The sequence below is a fragment of the Patiria miniata genome, unplaced genomic scaffold (assembly GCF_015706575.1).
Source record: "Patiria miniata isolate m_02_andy unplaced genomic scaffold, ASM1570657v1 HiC_scaffold_4, whole genome shotgun sequence".
NCBI classification, from domain to species: domain Eukaryota; kingdom Metazoa; phylum Echinodermata; class Asteroidea; order Valvatida; family Asterinidae; genus Patiria; species Patiria miniata.
In genome coordinates this window covers 9,926,472-9,951,624 of record NW_024037071.1, presented here as the reverse complement: position 1 = coordinate 9,951,624, position 25,153 = coordinate 9,926,472, and the positions used below count along the sequence as shown (strand labels likewise).

The window sequence follows — 25,153 nt, the reverse complement described above, 5'->3', positions numbered from 1 at the left end:
CTGACGCTGCTGGGCAACACCACCTTTTTTGTTAAACGGCTCAACACCAAGAACAACTGAACTTTTTTTGAGGTTTTTTTCCCCGGCCAAAAGCCAATCCTTGCGCCACGTGACCTCCCGTTGTTTAATTTATTTACTCTCCAAACAGTGCTACGCACCGCCGCTCCGTGCGTGGGCCGCTGTGCACGAGCTAGATTTAGTCAGCTTGGTTGTATCATTTCTTTGTAGGTTACAATGTCGGCCAGGACGTGATTGTAGCAATACTCAGTGTATTTTGTTGGGTACTTTAGTCAAACCCAAGAATATTGTTGAAAAACCAAAAAAGCAGGAAAAAATATCTGTGTATGTAAAGGCTGCATACGGGGCGCACCGCAGAGGGGTAGAGATTAGCTTAATCCAGGTTTGTTCCAGTCCCCTGGGTTGGGACCTTGGGCCACAGAAGCGGCCCGGTCTGTGAATGGGAGCCGGTTAATATTCTCGCCATTCTTCACTGGGGGAACTGTTTCATATTGGTAGCCGCGAGTCTCCTTTGATCGCGCCGGGCCTGGCGCCTATACACAACATAAGTTGTCTGCTGCTTGAATGCCGTGACAAATAGTGACAGATTGTTTGTCCGCGCAATTAGCCCAGGCTTGGCCGAGTGGTAATTGATCGCTCGTGGGGGAGTGTTCAGACTGCAAATGACTTTTTTGATCTTCATGAATAAAAATTTTACGAGGGCATTCACGAGCTGTTCCAGTCTGCCGAGCGTCTTTAAAGCCACCAAAATGGGGAACAAAAATGCCCAAAACTTTTTTCTTTTTTTTTCAAAGTGATCTTTCTTGTCGGAGACTCCAGAGTTGAAAGGGAAAGCGACTGCGGCCCATTACGCCAATGTACACTGCATAATTGCATTTAGATTGTCCCATAGATACAGTGTATGAATTCGATTAGGTCTGGGGCCCCATACCATAACACGCGCATACCAAATGAAATTGGATGCCGCCGACCAAATTTATCGTATTATGGTTATTATTTATTATCCAGCCATTGGGGGATAGTGCAACAGTGTGTTTTGGACTAGTCTCGGGCCGCGTGAGTTGTTGCAGAGAGCCAACGAGACGTTTGTTACGGTCGCGTTGGGGGTCTGCGTCATCACCATAGCCAACTTTGATTGGGCAGGGGACTCAGTGAGTTAAAAAAAAAGTATCAGAAAAACCCGAAGGCGGCACTTGGATTCTCCCACTGCAATTTCCCATTGACAGATGACTTGAACTTTCGTGGTCATATCGGATGCTTATTGAGGAACTCACTCGCCACTGATACGCGCACTTCTTGACATGAGGTTCAACCGCGTGGAGTGAACCGGCAAAAACACTTCCTATCTCCATGTGTCGTCCGATTATCAACACTCACGACGTTCTGAAAGTATAGAGTTAAGCTGGAAAATCTCACTTTTTCGCTAGAATAAAGGGGGAAATTGTAAGATAGGAAGACGTTTTGTTTATTGATTCAGTCATTTTTGTTGTACCTCCGCGGGAAAGATGTCGAGCGGCAGTAACAAGACTCTCACGGTGAGCACCAATTCGGCGTTCTCGAGACCCGAGTATAACGCCTCACCGACGGCGGGTAGTACGCCGACCAGCCCGGAGAAATTGCCCACGGACCCGGGCCGGGAGAACCTGTCGTTCCGCGTGGAGTCCCTAGTCGGCGTGAAGCGCGAGGACTCACCACCGTATGCAACCACCGAGATAGAACGGGACAATACCGGTGCAGCCAGGGACCGTGTTGCTGCCACCACCGCCACCACTACCCCGTCCAAGCCTGCCACGTCCCCGTGTTGTGCCACCAGTCCTTCGTTCACCTACACGGTGGAAGGAATCCTCGCTTCCAAATCCTCGCACCATTCTCAAACTGCCAACTCCCTGCTTCACCACCATCAACACCACCTCCACCACAGTCACCATCATCATCCAAGACCTGGCGATTTATCCCCGACGACCAAGACGTACACGTGGGGCAATACGAGTTTCCCGTGGATGCAGGGAGCGAGGCTATCACCCAACTCACTAAGTAAGTATTCGTCTTTGCATCAACACTCGCGTATCATCAACTGTTTAGTATCTTGGGAAAGATTCCCATTTCTGGTCATTACTACTTTTTCCCTTCAGTGACCTATCAGCCATCATAAAGTGATAATTATGTCCTAAAAAGTCCAATTTATCTGAGAAAATATTAGAGTATTTACTGAGAAAACACTTAAAAATGTTCAGACCAGTCTCATACAGTTTGTGCACAGGGTGACAAGTGATGACCAGATATGGGAATCTTTCAGTATCTTGTTTATCATCTTGAAGATAAACTTCAATGTGATTATTAACACCCGAATATTTTAGGCCAGGAAAATTGGTTATGATTTTTACAAACCATAACAATGAAGCTTTTAATGATGCATATATGATTTGTCGGTAACGAACGACCAAACATGCCAAATGGGACATGCGTCAAGTCAATCTAATTTCGAGTTTCTGAAGAACATGGAATCCCGCTAATTTGAGGAAATGCTATCAGTGATAATGAATATGACAGAGCCTCTTCTTCTTCTAGGTTTATGCTGTGCACGCTTTTCCATCTGCTTAGAACATGTCGGAGTTACTCATCAAAAACTGAACATGCTGAACATGAACGAAAACACTCAAAACCATGAAAACATCTTAACCGATTTCGCAGGGGAAAACACTCATATAAATGAGTCAAAGGCAATACTGTCATTGTGTCATGTAGTACAGTATTTTTCATTCAGAAACCAGTATGACCTGATTTATTTTGAAAAAAACCCTGAATAATCTGAGTGTTCTTTCAATTCATACCAAACAAAAAGTGTCAAGCATGTCAAGACAACACCGAGTTTGATGTCATGAAAGTTATGTTCTTCGAAGACTCGATTTTTTTCCTACTGTTTAAAGAAAATAATTGAAAAACAGAAAAATGCATCTCCATCAATTTAAAAAAAAATCGTCGAGCCGATGAAATGGATGTTATTGCATACACAAATGACTCCTTGGGTAGATAGAGGCGCATGTCAGATTGGTATTCCCTCAAATTACAGAATTTAGTTGTTATATTACACAGCTTTCAAAGAAGCAAAATGTACTTTCAAAGAAATGAAATGTACATCTTCAAAGTGTTCTCCACGAAAAGAGTCGTGTCAACCTCTCACCCTTTTTATTTCTGTTTTTTCTGCTTGCACTAAACAAGTCAAATGAACCGTATGCTGGTCATTTATGCCAAGAAACAATGACTTACGTAAATTGGGACAATTCCCCGATTTCAAACATTTATGATCTCCAATTCACTGAATTCGCTTATAATTTGCATTGCAGTCTGTATCACCTTTGTTTGAAATTTGATCGACCACTATTTTAGTGCGTCTAGGAATTGAATTTTCTTCCCCCAAAGATCAAGACCTCTCTTCTTCCCCCAAAGATCAAGACCTCTGACTTCAGGCTCATTATGATGACAAACTAAATTTTCTTTTCTCATCACAACCCGGCCGTTGCGGGGTCAAAGGTCATCATTAACCTTCGCGTTGTTTTAATATCAAATACCAAACTACATGTGGATCAGGAAGTAAAAGTTTCGCGTGATATGGAATTGAATGCGTGACCTATCACTATCAGTAAAAATGTATCCGCATGCAGAAAAAGCATGGTCAAAACTGCTAATGCATGCAACCAAAATAGTTACGAAAAGCTGTTGCGTGTTTCGAGTTTATTCGCTTGAAACTTCATCTTCATACCAAATGGTCGACTTTTCACCTACACGTATCTGACTTTTTTAACATAGCAAATATTGTATATACGTATTGTGACTATATTAGCTTAATTTTCATTTGTATGCAAGATTTCCTAAAAATTCACCAATAATAAACAAACTTGCGTGACCCCCGTTATTCACCTGACCCAGAACTTGCACAAGCGTCTTCTTTTTGATCGAAATATTAATTATTATTCATAGCATCCTGAAGATCCGGACAAAAGGCACGGGAACGCGCCCATAAAGAATATTTACGCCGAAATCGGATTTAGTCTCCCTAATTTGAGGATGAAAACCAGATTTAATTGCTTTGCTGCCGAAGCACAAAAGGCTTGAGGCCATGGGGAGATTTTTTTGTTACCTTAAACGCATGTATTATACGGTTTAGGTTGAAACAATACATGCGTATACATGTACATAAAGTAGGCTGAAACCAACTACATACGGAACGCTTTGACCTTTCGTGAATGTCCTTTACATGTACACATGTACAACAAGCTTAGTAAACCACCAAGAATGTTGTATAGATTTTGCCCCTCGTGTTTTCATAATCATGATAATTCCCTGCCTTAACAAAACTCTTTTTGAGCTCCGGGATTTCTCGCCAGTGTTATTTTGATGAATTGTGTGAATCCGTATTGTGGTGCATCATCTTGCCCGGTCATGTCTTGTGCTGAAAAAGGGCCTCAAACAGAAAATGGGGAAAAGATTTTATGAAAGCTTAATCAATATTACTACTAATACGTTAAAACAATTGACATCAATGGAAGTAGGCCTAAAGTCATGATATTACACTTACCTTATATTGAATTTTTTTACTTTTTGAATGATAATTTGAAATTTTTACCTCCGGATTTTGACAATCACATCCGAAAACATTACATTTACACTTCTTTTGGGCGTTATCAGAGTCTTTTTGGAAGCTGTATATTTATAGGCGATAGATCCTTCATTACTTTTATTTTCCATTAAAACAAAATTGCCTGTTCTTTTTTTCATGGACTGCACTGGAAACTGAACTTATACTACCCTCCCCCCCCTTAAAAAAAAACCCAAAACCCAAAAACCCATGGCCTTAAAATTGACCATTTTCATTTCATTTGTTTTTAAACAGAACAAAAAGTAACTATGAATGATTATTAAAGTAACAGACCAAAACTTTAATCAGATCCATAGCTAGGATTATTATGAAATGGGAGAACTCAAAAGCAAAGCAATTTCCACGTTGATTCCATTGATAAGTATCGTAGACCGTGGCTGAACGAACAACCTATATAAAACAGGCCTGGCATGACTCTGGCAAGTGAGGGCGTTATTGCTTTCCCGCTCTGGGGCGATTCACACGGCCGCATCACGTGATGTAAAGTTGCCTCATCCATTTGAATTTTACATTTCAAATTTCTCTGTCCAACGGGTGCTACAATTTGTTGCAAAATTATACTGCAGTTTTCATGCACATGTTAATATGTAAATATTGTCATCTTTCAAAGAAAATGGTCTGACTTTTTGTTGGATTATTTACAAGTTGGCTAAAATCCTAATTAGCCTAAATAGCTTAATCATATTACTTTCTTGAATTATCTTACAATACATTTACAATGCGATCCAATATTGTTACCCTCATCGCCTGTTGCAAGCATTTAACACAAACTTTATTTCGTTGGTTTTATTGTGCTGTCCGAAGAGATGTCATAAAAAGCTTTTCCGCATGGAAACTTTGTTCATCAGGCTCGGAACAATCAAAATATCCCAGCACGCATGCATTGTGTAGAACTATAGTTACAACAAAATGCTTGCTTTTGTCTTTAAAAAATTGAGCAAGTTTTGGCTAATGCCTAGAGCTTTAGAAATTCAGTGTTAGGACACGTACAAGAGTGGAATGAGGGCTCCGTGCCGACAACAGACACGCCTTGGAGTTGCTAATTTACTCCGTGCCGCATCGATCTCCTATAACTCCGCTTATTACCCGATTTTCCGTGTCGTGAGTTATAATATCTGGGTCGTGGCCCCATTTTATCGGAGATCAGAAGCGATCGCAACCGCGGTCCGAATTGCGGCACGGGAAATTGCACGGACTTCTACGGAAGTCCATCGCTCGTCGAAATGTTGTTGCTTCGTCAAAACCGAGGTATGGCAATTCGGCGGGTATTATCGGAAGGTGCGTGTTGGACGCACGAAATCGGTATGGACATTCCTCAGGTTGATGTTGAATAATTGGTTTAATTAACTCAACCGAAGTCAATCACTTCCTTTTGCAAACTTCAAAGTTATATTGCGAAACAAAGAACGGTTTGGTGACGGCGGAATTTTTGTGTGGTGTACTGGGAGGCAAAATCAGTTTGGGAGCAAGTAGAGGGTGGGATATGTTGGCGGATGCCTGAGGCACGCCCCTTCCTGGGGGTCGGGGTAATTTCTTAATCCCGATGCTTTGTCTTGCATTGCATGGCATATTTTAAAGGAATTGAGAAATTTTATTTGGCCTTTTGGCGGCAAGACAGATCTGATCCACAGGAAATTCGAAACAAGACTTTTCCCAACTCCTGAAGTATCCGTTCCGAGAGTTTATGATAACCAAATACACATGCTTATTGGGCCGTACTGGGGCAGGAATCGAGCCCAGGACCTAGTATAGAGTTTGTACTTACACTACAGGAATGTGCACTAAACTGTATACTATGTTCGTCGGTACGTTCCTCCTTCAGACCATGGTGGCCGCAAAACCAGGTAACCTAACCAATTAAAAGATTGGACGCAATAAAGATGGTGTTTTTCTTAATGCTAGGTGTGTTTATTATGTATCACTTGTCTTGTCTGACAGTTTTTGCTGTAATGAATCATGCTGAGTCACCAAGGCCGATAGATATTACAGCCGAACAAACAAGATCTAGGAATTACAAATGTCTGCGCTAAATCAGGATCATTGAAAGTGTTATTGAGAACCTAAATAACAGGCTAAATGCTCGTAAAAACAAGTCACTGTTGTTTGTGTGCCCATCCAGCGTTGTACAATGGGTAGTTTCTCCAACAATTTATGACCACCAACTGGTACATCTGCTGTCACACGGCAAGAGATTTCAGTTCAGTGTATGTTTTGATCCTTTGAATAATTTCTTAAACTCACCGTTGATTTTCTTCTGCAAAGTTTGCTCTCCTGGTCAGATTTACAATTTTAAACACATTTTTTGCGGCAAACAGTGACTTGTCGCAAGAACTCGTTCGTTGGTTGCAAGTTCCTTAAGTTTCATCCTAGTTTTATTGCGGATTATTGTGGTGCTGGGAAAACGACCAGCCTATCGCTGTAAATAACAACAATGTTCTAAATCAAATGCAATATACGTCAATGCACTCGAGAACTGCACCAGTCAGGTTTGGTAAATTAGCAGCAGACTTTTAGGCGGTGTAGACTGTAACCATGACAGTCTGCACACGTATTTTACCAGACTACACGGAAAGTGTTCAATGAAAGCCCAACTCATGACCCGACATACAATGCACATGTTTTCGTCGGTTCTCTAAATGGAGTATCAATCAAGCATTTGATTTGCCTCCCCTGGGTATCTGGGTCTCTCACCCGTCCCATTCTGGGCCGGTCTGCGACTTGTAAATTACTACCAGCCATATAAAAAGAAAAACAAAATCATATAATATTTCAACTACAGTCTGAGTGCGCAAATTATTGCACTGTTCAGAGAATTCCAAGTACAAAATTCATTTTACAGAGCTCTGGCGTGGCCCACAAAAAGGTAGCAGAGTCTGCAGGACAGACGATAACGACGCACGTTTTGAATGCTGTGTCTACAGCTCGTTTTCCCAATTAGTCGCATCAGTGAGCAATGTCAACAACAGAAACAAACTCGCGAATCCAATCGCCGAAATGTAATTTGTCAGGCCCAACAACAACAACCCACCGGGCTGGTAAAAGTGGGGAAAAAATCCGTCAGCCGCAGTCAGGTTGTTTTTTTGGTAAGGGGTGGTTTTACCATTAATGGCACCAGGGTTCTAAGTTATGATTGCCCCGTATCGGGTGATGGAGCCGCCCTCCAGCATCAGTGTCGAGACGTGGAGGGAGATGGTTTCACCAGGAGTATCGCTTTCTACCGGTTGCAGTACTCGAGGCATCTATCATTTACCATTCACTTATTGTCTGGTCTTTTGTCTTTTCTCCTCCGATGCAGGTTCCCCCACCGAGGCCCGCCCTTACGGTGCCAGTGCGCCGGGAGCCCCGGGACCCAAGGTGCAGTGCACGCTCCGCAAGCACAAGACCAACCGCAAGCCCCGCACCCCCTTCACCACCTCACAGCTCCTATCCCTGGAGCGCAAGTTCCGTCAGAAGCAGTACCTGTCCATCGCCGAGCGGGCCGAGTTCTCCGCCTCCCTCAACCTGACTGAGACCCAGGTCAAGATCTGGTTCCAGAACCGGCGGGCGAAGGCCAAGCGTCTCCAGGAGGCCGAGCTGGAGAAGCTGAAGATGGCCGCCAAGCCCCTCCTGCCGCCTGGCTTCGGCTTGCCGTTCCCACCGACCTACTACTCGCTGGGACACCTCCACCGCCACGCCGCAATGCCCGGCTTACTCCAGCCGCTGCAGTTTTCCCCCTACTCGTACTTTCCCGGGTCTGCCACGGGGACGGCCCACCATGGACCATCCGCGAGTCTTTTGTGCCCGTATTCGGCGTCAGGAACGCTATAATAATCATTGGGAAGTTTTCCCATGACTATGACAATCAGAGACATCTGCGATCTGGACCAAAACAAATCTGTCCAAGAATGTTGGAAGAACGGTAACACATAACAAGAAATGACTCCAATTGCCTCACAGTGTAAAAATGTTGGAACAAAAACCTGTTAATTGTCTTATCATAGACATAGTATTTTCGCTCCAGGGGCAACATAAATGAACTGCTACAACAACATTTTAATGTATTTGTTAATTAAAGTATATTATGATTATTTGATTCCTGAACAACTCAGAAGATGACGGAAGATTGTCAAGAACTTGCAATACTATTTTGGCTGGTAGCAGAAGCTTTCACATTGTGTTGATTGGTAACAAAATAATGTAAAACCTTATAATCTGATTGGTCCGTTTATGACCCCGGCGCCTCAGATTTTGAACATGTCCGTTTCACCTACTATATTGTTGCGACATCCTTAAGACATGTGCATTTTTTTCTTAATATGCCGAGGTGATGTCTTCTGTGATAAAAAAAAAGAGATCGATTCAAACAATCCAAACGGTGGTAACTTGTAAGCATTTCAATTTGAATGCAGTGATGAACACGTGCCATGCAGTTTGAATTTGATAGACACCTTTGCCAAGTGTTTTATTCAGTACTTCTTACAATACCAGGCGCGGCCAGTGTCTACCCTCATGAGAGTTAAACATTAAAACAACTCCAAAAAGTTAAACTTGAATTCTACACGAATATTAACTTGACGCATGTTTGTAATTCAAGACCACTTTACTGTGTAACAGAAAGCTGCTAAGTTGCTTGTAGAGGCGTGGAAGTGTAAAGAAAAAAGCGGGCCTCCTGAATTACTCCTCAAAAATCGAAATGTTATTCCTCCACTTTGCAGTATAAGGGTGTACTAGGTACCTCTGCGGTGTTAAACTGTTAATTTGAGCATTGCATAGCACTCATTTATGACGAGATGACGCCATCTGCGCAGTATGTTTTTGCTCCACCTCATGGTTGGCAACTTTTGCCATAAGTACAAGTACATGTAAAGACACTTGTTGAAAAAAACTGCAATCAGATTTGACTAGAAAACTGGCAAACGTGTGTACAGTCAGAGGGGTACAAGTTGAACTGTTTTTATTCTATTCTCCATACAGAAGTCTAAAGCGTGTACTTGGGTCTATTTTGGTCTCAAGATAACGCCCTCCTGAAAGTCGGTCTCCATTTGTGAGAGCATTTCAACCACCATTTATTGTACAACTTAATCTTGGGGAATTGCTGGTAATGGATGTACGGCTTTTCTTTTTTACTGTCCCGTATCCCAAATACACAATTCAGATCTCCGGCATGTATAGAACTAGACATACTCCGTCGCATGAATAAAAGTACAAAACATGTAGTCTATTTCAAAAGCCATAAAAATTGACAGGGCGAATCCTAAAATCGTTGATTTTTCCCCCCGTTCCAACCCATTAGGGAATGTATGGGACCTGAAGCCTCTGTATAGGTTTCTGAAAGAGGAGGAAATTTGTGTAGTAAAAAACGACAACTTCGGTTTGAATCGCAATTCACAATATGTTGATGTACACGGGTGTACAGAGAACATACTCACACACGGATGTTTGTTTTTGGTGTATCGAGTATTTCCTATTGTTCCGTATCATCGATGATTTGCAACAGCTCCCATTGGTTTTGTACACGTTTTCTAATCGAGGACGTCCTCGATTTGACTCCTGTCCCCAGTTACACAAGGATGTTTCACATGTGTGTCCTCGATTTACACCATAAACAAACCCAAAACTTTGCTGGCTTTTTGGCTTGTTGTAGTCATTACGAATACATTGTATAACCATTATTTAGTTTATACCCAGGATCTTTGAACATGGTAAAAAGGCAAATACGTGTACTTGGTGTTTTGATTGCACAAAAAAAAATCCGTTTGGCTTACGGGGATTTAAATGAATTACTTTACAAAATGTATGTCTGTACTTTTTCTGCATGAACGCTGAAGTTGATAACTCGATTAGAGAATTTTGGCCATGTTGCGGTCCACAAATTCCAAACCTTACATCAGCGGCCGTACTGTGGCCTCAATTTTTTTCAAGTGGATGCTCGTTTTCGTTTTTGTCGCTGTTTTAAGTATACCGTGAAGATTAACACAAACATTTTGGAGTTCATTGGAATGTTTCTTATCCATATTGAACGAAGACAATTAGTTCTATGCGCACAAGCTTTTTGAAGAAATGGCAGTGGTGGAAATTCAATTGCTCAACTCTGAAAGATGTTATATAAACTGACATCATGGACCTATCTTGCTGCTTCTCATCTTATGCACTATAATTTAAAAGATAATCCCGGCAGCATGACCGGTTTCTTTTGGTTAAGTGAAGTAGATGCATTATCGGTGATTGAAGTAATACCATGCCTTTGTATAAAATAAATATGTAAGTTATTAAGGGAATAAATGTGTGCTCCGGAGGTTTTTATCACTCTGTTTAATACCACTTAGAGTCTGGGTGCTGATAATTACCCGAGCCGGAGGCGAGGGTAATTATCAGCACCCAGACTCTAAGTGGTATTAAACAGAGTGATAAATACCGACGGAGTACATATTTATTCCCATTCATAAATACCTTTTCGGTAAAAAAAAATCATATAATTCGTGCAAAACATCCCGATTTTGTTCAACAAATTCACTTTATGCTTTTGAATCATCCCTCCTGCAAAATAATGGAGTGTTCAGCTGGCGAGTAAGATGAAAACAACCCTTTTATGGAGATTGACGCGCGCGTATGATGTTCTATGCGATGTCGCGCAGAACGCACCTGGCGCGTTGCGTTTTGAATTTAGAACTATAAAATTCTAACTCCCTGGTAGTGTTGCGCATGCCTACGTGAGGATTGTGAACGTTCAACCAATTAAACGATAAGAGGCACTGGATTTTTAGGAGTCCACATTTTATTGTGACACTGGAAAAGTGTTTAAGACCAGCTAGCCATGTCGTTATCATCCGTTTAATACCGGCCACGTGACGGGCTCTCGACCAATAGGAATGGCTAAACTGTCTGAGGTATTTATGAATTGTAAATAAACACCGAACACTGTGTGTATTTATCAATATATTTGGCAAGTGGTATAGCCGTCAACTTTAAGTGAAGTTTACGTAAGTTAATAAACAATGATGTTTATATCGGTAAATTGGATATCGTTTCATGGTATTATTTGTTTTAAGTTCCGTTTGTTTTGCGTCTCTCTTTGAAAAGGGAAACACGCTTCTGTTCTTGTACTACATCCTCCTCCTTCCCGTGGTGTCGAGCAGTACGCACCACTTATACCTGCTCTCCCACCCTCAGTGGCGTAGCCAGGAATTTTTCAGTGGGGGGGGGGGGGGGGGGGGGGGCGCTGGGGGGCTGGAACATTTCATGGGGGGGGGGGGCGTCATGTAGATCAATGATAATTGTTTTAGAAACTCAAAATCTCAGTTGGGGGGGGGGGGCGACTGGGGGGGGCGACAAGGTTTCATGGGGGGGGGGGGGGGCTGTCGCCCCCCCCCCCCCCCCGTGGCTACGCCACTGCCCACCCTGGTCATTTGGATGTTCAAAGTCAAACATCTTGCACGTGTATGCAAAATAGGAATAGTCCGGTGCCTGTTGTGCTTTAAATCACCGTTTATTTTTGTAAGCGGTGTCTGGGGTAAAAACAGAATCAATTCGTCGCGGCGTGAGATCCAAAAACACGATGTTTTTCAAAGTTAAAATGCTACAATCTTATCCAGCCAATAATTATGTAGTATCACATTACATATAAAAAAATAAGCAAAATGGAAAGGGAGGATTGTTTGTGAGGTGGATTGGACGTGGGCCTAATAATTCACAGCGAACGTTAAAATATGTAATACATGTTGGAAATTTAAAAAAAAATGCACGATGCTTACTATTGCTGTATCGAATCAGGATACAGGAAGAAGGTTTCCCACCCACAGATTTCTATTGGAAACGAGGTTGATATTAAAGTAATCCCTGGGGACGACGTTGGCACTACATGTAATTGCATTGCTCCGAAGACATAAAATTCTGCATGACTGATGCAGCGAGGATTATATTGGATTGAGGGTAAATTGTAGGGACCAGATTTCCATAATACATGTATGATCTTGCCAAAGTTAATAGTTCATTGTACGTTGACACTTTTGGAAACGGTTAGTATTAGAAACCAGGTTGAAATTAAAGTAATCCCTGGGGACGACGTACATGCACTTGCATTGCTCCGAAGACATCCAATTCTGCATGACTGATGCAGTGAGAACACGGCATACGCTACGCTTGCGCGTAAGTTGTAGAGACCAGATTTTCATAATAATAAGTCAATAGTTCACCATGGTGCTATCGGAAATCCAAAACTATGATTCATTGTTAAATTTTGTTTTAATCAAAACGAGAAAACTGGGTCCCCTTCATGGTGCTGTTTAGCGGAAAATATTGCTTAGAAAACGCAGTTATAACAATCATTAATCAAGAAACACTGTCGAGCCAGTCACAGGTACTTTAATACACACTGTCTGACTTCAACTTCGCTATAAAGCAAGCTTTATGCTACTCAGTGATTACACACTTCGACTGCTTGCATGGAAGCTGCATGAAAACTGGCTTTTGGTTTCAAAGTGCTTGTGTGATGCTCTTTTTGGCTGAAACTGGGGATCTCGCACATCAAAGGAAAGTTTTTGGAGGGGGGGGGGGGCTTTGGGGGGAAATCCGCAGCATACATGTACTGTATATTCATGGTAGCCTAACGATACGTGCGATTTTGCGAGCGAAGTTTATTTGATTGTAAGGAGCAGAGTGTAATGGACTACTGTGGGCTGCACTTTTTGGGACTAGGGGAGAGCTGCAAATTTTTTTTTTCCGATGAGGATCGACGAATTTGACATATTACCATCTTCCACACCTCCTGCGTCCGGATAATGCAGCCATTGTCAGTACCGGTAATAGTAGAGCTAGACCTACCATTGCTGCCATGAAAAGCAGTGGCGCCGCACTTACTCAACGGGGAGCCCAACACAAGTTTAGAAAAACCCTGCACATTGTTCCCCGGACTGACTTTCGCCCCGCTCCAGTGTTCACCGACAATACCGAGAGAAAAAAAGTCGCAAATAGTTGGGATGAAAAGTTAAAATGGCACAACAATGTAATCCCAGAGATTGTTTAATGGTCCAATGAAACGCATATTGGGTTGGTTTTTGGGGTTTTGTTGTGTAATTTTTTTGTTGGATTGTCGCGGTCTGTTTTTTGACACAGTCGCCGGTCGTCGCCAGCTCGGCACTGCCGCACAATGCTGGCGAACTTTAGAAGGAACCGTAAGCGGTGATGCAGCGCGTTTTGCCCCGAGGCGCCTTTCCGAGATCGAGAGGCAGTGGGTTGACAATGGGACTCCTTGGTCCCCGAGGGAAAGACGCGTTGCAATATACACGATACACACACCATTTTTTGGTGCCTGCATGGACCGACAAGCCGGGCAAGCACAGAGATACTAGAAATGTCACTACTCTTTTTTCTCTCTCTGATGTCGGTGCGGTGACTGATCATCAGCGGCTCTCTTTGTACCATTTTACACAAGTGCACAGCAATTGTCTCCCCTTAACAAACCCTGAAACTATAATGCGCAAACAAGCGTGCCTACATTATTGACGCGCAGACAAAGTCCCCAAATTCCAATTGTCCTTTCTTTTGTTTACAAACATTAAGCACCACTTTTTTTTCATGTCCAGGCAGCCAACCATCTATTGCCTAAATTTTATCGGGGCTTGGCAATATGCACTTTTTATGAAGAGGGGGGCCTCTTCATGACCATGTAATTTATTTTCACTAGCTTTCGTTTGTTATTCGGCGATTTTTTAAAGACACAATTTTTCCCCACAAATATCAAAAAGAAGAAATGTTAAAACCATTTAGTGAAATAAAACTGAAATATTTTGATTTGTGGTGTAGGCCTAAGTAAAACATTCAAGACGTCATAATATTGTTAGAAAAGGAATGAGGGTTTAATTTGAGCCTTCTCTTGAAGGGTTTCTTAATTTCTTGTTATTTACAGATATTTTGGAAAGTTGTGAGATTTTGCTGAAACTTTTTTATTCGCGAAGGCAAAAATACCTTATATTGCATGCATTGTAATAATTAAATCACTGCATATTTAGCTTTTATGGACCTTAATACGCATTCTCAAATAATAACAAAATCATATTGTAATGGATTTCCACCAAAACGTTCAACCCCCCCCCCCAAAAAAAAGGACAAACGTGTTTCTCTGTACGGCGAGAAACCATGACACTAGTCCCTGTAGATTCAACAGGTTCAGTGCGACAGGTTGGAGTCAAATCACTCTCAAAATCGTCCTAGGGGCCAAAAATATGGACATCGAATACCGTTGATTTTTCTACAGTGTCAATTTCATTATTGGTGAAGTCATTGAGGTCCTCAGAGAACAGTTGTGCGTGATACACCAGAGTACAAAAACAGTGGCGTCTATAAAATCGTTACACCGGCTTGGCCAAATATCTGTAGGCGTTTTTGTCTGCCTTGAAAAAAAAAGTTTCAGTTTTTGATCTGGGGAACTTGGAGGAACATCGAGAGAAATAAAACCCGGAGAGAGAAAATTCAGGTCGGCAAGAGCGGCTGGTACTTGGTAGGCGCGATCATACTTGACTGTGTCTGTCAATGGATATCATATGTTACCGTGAAAGCGTTACAGGCCCGCTGCGTGTCATGTTTGTTTAACTTATTGGTATAATCACTATGTAAATACGCCGGACAAATGCGACGGTAATTGGGTTGTCTGTCGTCGCGTTTATACGCCGAGTAGCCGTGCAATCGTGGTGTGCCTAGAGCAGGCCCCGCCGATACACAGGCGCTTGATCCCGAGGACCCAGGGATCAAACGCCCGCCGGCCACTACAGGTGTGCTCTATTGGCCAGGTAACAAGGAGGGGAAACCGGTGTAGTTGGTACAGGTGATCTGGATTGCTGAGGAAATTGTCTGATTTGGGGCAATGAGGTATCGGCATGCGGCGAGTGGGATTGCAGCATAAGTTGGTCCAGTCTTTTGAGTCTTTAAAGTACAGTACAAATACTACACACAGTGCAGGAAGCGGCTGTATTAAATGTTCAGTGATAAGAAAACTAGGGTTACAGCGTGTTTCCCGGCTTGCAGTCAGCCGGTCGGCCGGGCCTCGAAGGCCCCGAGGCCCGGTGAATACCATGTGTGTTTCTCATTAGCTGCCCTGTAGAGACCAATTGGTTGGGCGCTGTAGAAAAAGCGGCCGTCTGAACATCAACAGTTTCTAATTAGTTAGAATAACAGAGGCAGTCTGCAGGAATATTTTAGGGGGAATTTGGAGGTCTGTAGGGTTCTTACGTTATAGCAGCAAACTATAAAAAAAAATCTAAGGGAAGAGAAAAAAATCTAAAACTGACGATCCCAGCCGGGGCCGGTCCTTGTCCCTTGTTAACTCACGAATTACGGCCGACGCCACGAGTCTTCCCGGCCAGGCTGCGAAACCGCTCAGCGCGAGGCCCAGCAGAAGTTTTGACCATCTTTTATGGGCCCTTGATGCATTTGTTCTGCTAATGATAAAAGAATATTTTATAGATTGGTCGTTACACCAGTTTCAGAATCGTTTTTAAAAGGTTGAGAGAGTTATGCGGTCCGGCCAAGCCGGCCAAGGCCTTTGAATTTGATAGCTCCCCCCCCCCCCCATGTCTGGTGGTAGCTAGCTTGCTTCGTACGGTTCATATAATACACCATGATGAATACACGGCCTACAGTTATCGGGAATCCAAGTAACGCTCCTTGCAAAGGGCTGTTACAGTTTCTTCGTCGCATCCCACCCATCCCAGACTACTCTCTAAATTCCAAAGAGTGAAAGTAGGGACTAGACGTTTTAGAGTGAAAAATCACTCCTATGTTTGATTGAAATAGTCTGAGAAAAGAACCACTGCAGACGAAGCTCGAGTGAAAACTCGATCTTAATGATTGAAGGAATTTCACTCTAAAACGTCTAGTCCCTTGTTTCCGACTGTGGGAGTGAATCTTCACTCGAATGGAGTGAACTTTCACTCTTTGGAATTTAGAGAGTAGTAACGACTGTTGCACCAATGCAGTCTAGGGGCACGCTTGAGCGTTGATTGTAAAGCAATACCCTAGCCCAAGGTCAGTGTCTTTTTTGTACTTGCATCTCTAATTTTGTCCTTATCAAAACATATTTGTCTTTCTCTCTTTGATTTCAGAAAGATCCTGATCTAATTACCTAACAGATAAAACTGCGAACGCATATGGGCCGTACTTTTTTTTCAACTTGCAGATGAAATGAAGTTTACCAAGTAACTTATATCTGCTTCGACAATGTGACACCCTCACTACAGAAGATTACAGTGAACTTTTTTAAGGCTTCGAGTTTCTCATTTATTCTTTTTGATCTTTCATTTTTTTAAATTTTAAATTGACAGGTAAAAATAAGAATTAAAGGAATTAAAGATACAGAAACTGTGGAGAGGGGGCATGTTGGAGGTGAGAACATACCGGTCACATTTTGTTTCTCTGCACAGTTGTACAAAGCCTATAATTTGAAGCCCCGTTGTAGCATTGCATCAATAGGCGTGTAATCGATTGCAAACAAAATGCGAGGTAACTAAATATGGTAAATTGGGGGCAGTTTTAAAAAAAAAGTCATTTTTTTCCAACGCCGACGTCGGTCGACCAGCGTTGGAAATTGCACACCAGGTGCCATTATTTTACAGGCTGCTTTAGACTGTCATTCACTTTGCTCTATGCATCCACTAACAATCAGGCATGCAACTGGGAAATCACACAAAAAAGAGGAAATTCAAATATTTTCCAGACTTTGTACAGTGTTTTTCTATTTTCAATGGCACACATGGGAAGTAAAAAAAGAGGAAATCAGGTGATCCGAGGAAAAGTTGCATGCCTGAACAATCCAGTAAGGTATTTCATAATAATTTGGTAGTTTTGTTTTTGGATGTTTGCAAATGTTGTTTATTCCCTTCAATACTGAGTCTGCGAGTCAGTTGGGTGTAAAGAAGACCATTGGCTGGGGACCAGCAAAGACCGATCACGTGACACCGCCATTGTGAATACGAGGGGCCCATTTCTTTTGCCGAACGAATCCTGCTGCGACAGCAGAACCATCGCAAATCGAGGGGAAATTACCGAGTGGCTCGAACTCGACAACAATCAATTAGCAGTGATTTAAGGTGGAGGCGGTTTGCAGCGTGCACATGGTGGGGCCACCTGTCGTAGTGGGTTCCCTGTGCTGTTCCCTTTTTCGTCCGAAAGACTTGTCTTAAACTTTTTGTCTAACCCTCACCCCAGTGGTTTTCTCTTCCGTATAACAAGGTAAAGGATTGATAGCATCCCCCTCTTACTGTCTATTCCTCAAACTGGTCCTGTCTCATATTCTTCATCTATTTGACTCGAAACTGAAAGATCATCCAAGTTCAAGAAGCGGGTTTGAGTTAGGTTTGTGACATGATGAACCCACGATTTAAAAAAAAAAAAAACCTCACCACTGTAACACACAGAGCCATCAATGGCCATTTTTGCCAGGGTCTTGTGACCTGTGACCCCCCGCTATTTTGTTGTTAACTCTTCACCGAATTGGTCCCCGAGATAATTTAGCTCTCCCTCTTCAAAAAAAAAAGCGTTATCGGTTATTGCGGGCCGGTATTCGGGGGCTAATTTCTTCGCATGACTCTTGATTCGGTAATCACAGAGTCCCCGCTGTTGCCCGAGTGAGGAAACAAGTTAGTGCGTTCAAACGCCACCGCCGGGGCATCCCGCTAGATCTCCTACCGTGACGGTGCTGAGTTCTGACGGGCCGACGCGGCACAACACACCCGGCCAGCTACAGCAAGCATTTTGATTCTTCTGCGCGGCAACAGTGGTTCACCACTGGTAAATACCAACCATCACAGCAAATACACAAACAGCTTTTCATGATTGTAATACCGGACCTAGCCGTTCACTCCCAATCACGCTGTGGTGGAAGTCAACTCTACTACAGACTCTGGACTGGGACATTTAATCCGCGCCGGTGAAATCAAACCCTATGATTTAAGCCATAATTGTATTATTCCTTGATTGGTAGTTGGGTCGGAAATTGTTGCTAGTAGCGTAAGTCTTTGGCAAGGGCCCACATGGAGGGGTGTCCCTGTGGAGCTCGTGGGGCCGTGCAGCAGGCGCCACGCCGCATACCGACGGCAGGGTTGTAACCCCGGCTCCTTGTCCGTTAGACAAACTGCTGATCAATTCTGATACACTTACAATTATGGCGGTCTCTTTTGAGTGGTTGCCGCGCGCGGCAGCTAGTCCGCGCAGTCCCGTCGATGGGGGTAACACCCCTGTGGGACCTTGCGGCTAGCCTGGCCTCCGCCATAAGACATGGGTTAATATCATCGAGGCCGACACGGCTCTATTTTCGGGTCGCTCACCACGGATTAGTAATTGGGCAGTCTTCGGAGCCCTTTTACGAATGGAATGAAGATGATGGTCCAATGATCCAATCAACGGAGACCAGATGTGAATCTGCTTCTGAGTTTTAAAGGTACACGGTTGTCGTTGTTGTAAGTCACGAGAGCTTTTGTACTTTTGATTCATCTTGGGGAAAATGGAAGGGCAAAACCACACTTCTGTCCAGTGATGTCGGCAAAAAGGCAAATGGCCACTGTGGTCACTTTAATCATGGAGGAATTCCTCCATGCTTTAATTAAAAAAAAAAAATTGCACATGCGCAGTTATGACAAAGCACCGAAGTGACGTCACAAAATTACTGCGGACAAAATGGCGAAACCGACAACAGCATGTTGTTATGTGAGTGTTGTAACAATTGTTTTGTTCTTTCGCCCCTGAACTTGTGAATGATATTATAACTCTTGTTTTTTCCCCGCAACCATGCATTGAAACATTACATCATAGCCTGACTCGTGAGTGTTGACTCGTGTGTCATTATTGCAACACAAGTAACATTTGTTTGATTCATGACTGTTGTATTGAACCATGGAGCTACATAGGAATGAAAGAAACTGACTGGTAAAGAGGTAAAGAAAGAAACTGACTGGCCAATGAATTATTGTTACAACTTACAAACAAGCTGATATCGAATGCACCCGCGGAGGCGATTTTTTTTCTCCCAAACGACATCCGCATATGGGTGTACGCTATGGCGTTTTGGACTTACAAAATTGGAGAATATAATATAAGGAAAAAAATGAATTCAAACGTTTTGACATTCGGACTTTATTTTCCTTTCTGAAAAAATCCTTCGAAGCCCCTGGTTAGAAAAGAAATTAAAATTGGATGCAAAACCGTGTTTCGAACCCGCGACCTCGCAGTGCAAAATCACAGCCCTGTATCGGCTGAGCTATCGCACTGCTCGCCAAGACATACCTGCGTATTATAAAAGTATCGAACAGGGCGCTAAATAACCATGTATACGGATGTCGTTTGGGAAAAGAAAATTCGCCCCCGGAGCCTGTTCGAGGGATGTGTTCTTGGTAAAGTCAGTCTCTCTAGGTGACGGGATTGTGCCTTTGATGATACAAGCATGGAATTTCACGCCACGCCCCTCCCCTTTTCACTGAATCAAAATACAACTGCGTTCAATTCAGGAGCGGTGCTAGAGAGTTTTCATTGGGAAAGAGCGGTATGAACAAAGGCTTTGAATTAGTCAATTTCAGGGACAATTTCTCCAACAAATTTAGATTCTGTTTTTGTTTGGAAAATTTAGAAACATTTTGGTTACTTAAGGTTGGGATATTTGGGATATAACAGAAGCTGGAGTTCTCTTCTATCTATAGCACATAATCCCTGGAAACTCCATTAGGGAAAGTTGTTTTTTGTGTGGAAAAGTGGGTCAGTCTCCTGCAATTTCAGGAACAGGCCAGGTACAATAATCAAACAATTAAACGCATGTGTTAAAGGAAGTATTTTGGGGGTTAATAACATTACGGACCTGTTGCGTGCGAGTTTCAAATTTCCCAATTTTGTTCCACCACTGATTATAATGAAATGAACGCAGGGAGACGGGGATGTACATGTACTTGTATATTTCCCGAGGTGGTTCGTGTGGGAGCACCGAGCCTAGAGCCAGCTTGGTCGCCCGGGTTCTGGCTCCCCGGCACCCGGTCGTCACCGGGCCCGACTCATGCCCGGAGCACCGTGCACGCAGTCTTGTCCTGACTAACCACCGTTTATGATGGGAACCATGGCATGGGGTCCGTACATGCCAATCTGGCCAATCTCATTGAATGCTACATTTTTCTGCCGTCTCTTCGCTGCTATTTCTACGTACATGCCCTCGAGTTAAATTAATGCGAGCGGTGGCCTTAAAACACCTTTCAACGACTAATTACAAACATGTTTTATTATTTATTCACATATTAATTGCTAATGCTTAATCATGTGTTTCCTAAATGAGTTACCTTTCCACTAATTGTGAAAAAGACATCCACTTGCATACAACGTGGGCATGTTTCGAACCGTCGGCCTATACGACCTAGATTGTTTTTGGAATCTAACCGTAGTCATGTCTCTTCAAATTCGGGGTAAAAACTAAGATCTGTTTGACAATTTTGTTTTAACTTTCGCTTACCGTTAGCTCATTTATTTCCAGATGTATTAGAAAAGTGTGACACCGTAAGACAAAGCCTTGTTGACAAAATGTGTGGTGTATATACAATTAGCATAGTATCTTTCTTTTTTTCTGCCTCGACCAGCTATTTTGCTCCCTATTTCCGCCAATAGTATGTGTTTAGTCTCATTATTATGTAAATCTTTGACCCATGTTGTCTGCATGTTCGTCAGTCCGTCCTGGGCTATTGTTTGTGTTTCATTTGTACATAGTTTGTCTGTTTGTCTTTAAATGATTCTTTTGTTACAATTTTGCATTTAAGTATAGGCATGCCCCTTAAGAGCTCCGGCTTTTTAAAATCATGCCTCCCACTACTTATTATGCTTTTACTTTACGTTTGATTGAAATGTTATTGAAATTGAAAATTGAAATAAACACTACACTGTAGTTTTCCAGTGTTAAAATATTTTATTTGTATTATTGGTTTTTTTTTTTTACTTGCAACCACAAATACGTTTAAAAAAAATGGTTGGATAAAAGCACAGCAATTTAAGAAGATAAATTAAAACGCTTAAGTACATGTATTAACAACAAATTTAAGATTATCGAACACTCAAAGTACAAATCGACACCATACATAGACTACATGAAACTTTGAAAACTAAAACAATTAATAAGACAATATTAAAACAGAAATTTACTATACACAATTGCACATAAATGTACACCGATACAAATCAATTTGGAAACTTTGGACAAGAAGTCAAGATTGCAAATTATAGCATGGGATGAACAACTGTTTTTGTACCTGTTTGGTCTGCACAGAGGCGGGCTGAACAGATTTTTTTGGAGCAATAAATATGACACCTGCTGATGCTTAAATAGTAAATGATTGGGTTGGAATTGGACTTATCCGCGAGAAATTGTTCACAGAACTTTTGAATATTTCACTGTTCCAATGCCTGCTCGTATAGGATTTATCAGGGATGATAACTCTTAAGGCTATTCGTTGGATTGATTCCAATAAAGTTGACTGTTCCTTGGTGAAGCTAGAAAGTAGAATGGTACACCTGGCATGCATATTCAAGAACCCGATTGCCTGGAGATGATTTCATGTATCCACTCATATCCCTGCTGTCCTGCATACATTATTCCAAGACAAGGTAATAACAGCCCACATTTCAGCTATTTCATTTGCTAAGAAATATTATTGTTTACTCAACAGTTCCATGAAAGTGGGCCCTTTACTTTTTTGTTTCCTTAACAAACTTTTGTACATCTATATACAAGAGATGGAAGTCTTCAGCCTAGTGGGTATGACTGGATGTCACCCGGACTCTACGGGGCACGACGGGAGCGACGCAGACGGGGCGACGGCGAGGGAGCAGTTTCGAAGCTCCGGGTAATCTCCGGACTAGAGTTACTATACTCCGAACTCCAGGCCGCAGTGATACCAGATCGATTCTGAACATACAAAGGGACTATAGTTTTGACGTTTGTAAAACGTCGGCACGCTCAGATATCCTGTACCTTTTGGTAAAAACCACCTGAAGTATATAAGTGGTTTTGAACGTTTGATGTTAAAGGGGCACTCTCGCTTGGAATGCGCATTTTAAGGGCGTTTAAACGCGTTTCCCAAGGAACAATATCATTGGAAAGATCATTAATGTAAGGGTACGGGCGCGCATAACTATACACTGAAAATCGTGCGGTGTTTTGTGTTATATTGTTTTGATGGCGTGTCTATCTCGCAATGCCTGCTCTTGAAACTGTATTTTTAATCAAAAAGAAAAACCACAACTATTTGGCGTCAATATCATTTAAAGGGTCCATGCGATGAGTTTTTCTTAGAAACACATTTTGTGCAACTTTAAAAAGTAGGACTCGCATATTGCCGAGATGATAGGTAAAGCAAATAGAAAATTATTCATGCTCGTGAAACTGAAAGAAACTGGTTTTACTCAGAAAGAACTTGTGACTATATATACAGGCTATGTTAGACCAGTCCTAGAATACGCATCGCCAGTGTGGCACTCAAGCATTACACTCAAACAGACCAATCAAATTGAGTCGATCCAAAAACGAGTGTGCCGTATTATTCTAGGAAGTCAATACACTGGTTACGAACATGCTCTATCTACTCTGTGTCTGGATCACCTTTATGATAGAAGAACCGCTATGTGCACAAACTTTGCTCTAAGTGCTTTTAAATCAGGTAGATTTAATGAGTGGTTCCCTAAATCAAAAAGTTCACACACTATGAATCTTAGACCGAGTAGAACACTTGAGGAGTATCCCAGTTCATCCAAGAGATTTAGAAACAGCCCAGTACCCTATCTCACCAGACTCATCAATATAGTACAACATAGAATTTTTAACTGTATACATTTGTAATTACTATTATCCAAGCGTGTTTTTTTTTTTTAGAATAATGGATTGTTGTGGATTTTGTATGTGTTTTAATTTCTCTTGAATTGTGATCATTTCTAATTCAATTGAACTTTTTATTGTACATCACTGTGCAATTCAGCTTTTAGCTGCTAAATGGTGATAATAAACCCAATAAATAATAATAAAAAAATAATAATAACTTTCTACTCCTCTTAAATGTATGAAAACTATTTGACATCCCTTTTTGATTAATTTAATTGAAAGTGCACTTCTTTAAACATTAAAAAAATCCATGCTTTTCCGGACAACTTAGGGCGTTGTTCCTATATGTGATGTCATTTCAGGTAGACAATGGTCAGTTTAGGGGTTTTCTGTTCAAATTGTAAATACAAAATTTACTCGTTGAATCATTTGTGAGAAAGGGTTGCTCATTGGCTTACTGCCATGTTGTGACACAACAACGAATCACCAAAGAAAAGAAAATTTACGTCAGCAAAATATCCAAAATTCTAGCAAGTTTTTGTGCTGAAATAGCTGTATTTAAACATTGAGGTTTCTGTCCGGAATGACATCACAGTTTTGCTCATGAACATTGAGCGGAGATTGGCATCAGCATAAAACCGAAAAAGGCACCAAAATACCCTTCAAAATGGCAAAATGAAAATTGAAAATAAGGTTAAATGGGAGGTGCATTTTCAAGATACACGTAGTATTAAAAAATACATTGCATGCCCTTTAAATATTCTGTTTGATTTCCTTTTGTTTGGGCACAAAGCGAACCAATTCGAATGAGCTAATGTTCTTATTTCCGGTCCATTTGGGCCAATATACACTGACAAACGGTGTTTTAACTGTGTTAAACGGAAGTCGAAGCCACGTGGGATCCTTATACTGTAATTTCCCGGAAAATACTTACTGCTTTAACTGTTGAAAGTGAAGATAGGACTGGTGTCTATAATACCCTGAGAAATGTTATCATTTGGATAAAAACTACAACATGAATTAGGTGGTTTCAAAATGAGGGGCCCGCACGCGCACTTTTAACGTACGTCAGCAATGAATCCATTTATAGAAAACAAAATTGCTTATTTTTCCTTGTTTCTGCAAAATGTACGATACAGTGTCATGTCACGGCCAAGGCAACTGATTTCAAATGTTTGTTTAAAGGCAACAATTGAAATTCTTTGCTCGTGTCTGTCGAATGCCGAACTCTTGGACGCAAAAATCCTCACTTTCGCTGTACCGAAAAAGTGCAAAGGGAAACGAGCTCGAGGCAGAGACGTTGAAACCCTGCGCACAGTTGTGACAAAAACGCAGTGTAAAATCCGAGCAACAGTTCCAGCGCGAATGTTTCGACCGTTGCAACAGCTAATCTTTGGGAAAATTCATGGACTTACGACTCGAGTCTAGGCCTACGCCGAATTAGGAACGAAGTTTCCTGGTGGAATTCTCTATGTATGTATGTAAAGAATTGTTTGTATCCACTGAGCTGAAACTCCAACAGGGGAGATTGTTATGCATCCTTCTTAAGTTGAGCAATTTTGTTGCTTTAAACGAAAAGAAAAAACGGACGAAAAGCAAATGATCCTACTTTTCTTTAAATTTAAGTTTTTGCAGTAATCCTGTTTTTGATCAAATCCTGTTACAATGGATAG

General features: G+C 41.9%; 1 protein-coding gene across 1 annotated transcript; it reads left to right on the top strand.

Annotated features, from left to right (window-relative positions):
* Positions 1–712: 712 nt before the first annotated feature.
* Positions 713–9,328, top strand: LOC119739984 (muscle segmentation homeobox-like). Its single transcript, XM_038215159.1, has 2 exons — positions 713–2,052; positions 7,971–9,328. The coding sequence occupies exons 1-2, from the start codon at positions 1,524–1,526 to the stop codon at positions 8,480–8,482; spliced, it is 1,041 nt and encodes a 346-aa protein (XP_038071087.1). The 5' UTR covers positions 713–1,523; the 3' UTR covers positions 8,483–9,328.
* Positions 9,329–25,153: the final 15,825 nt, after the last annotated feature.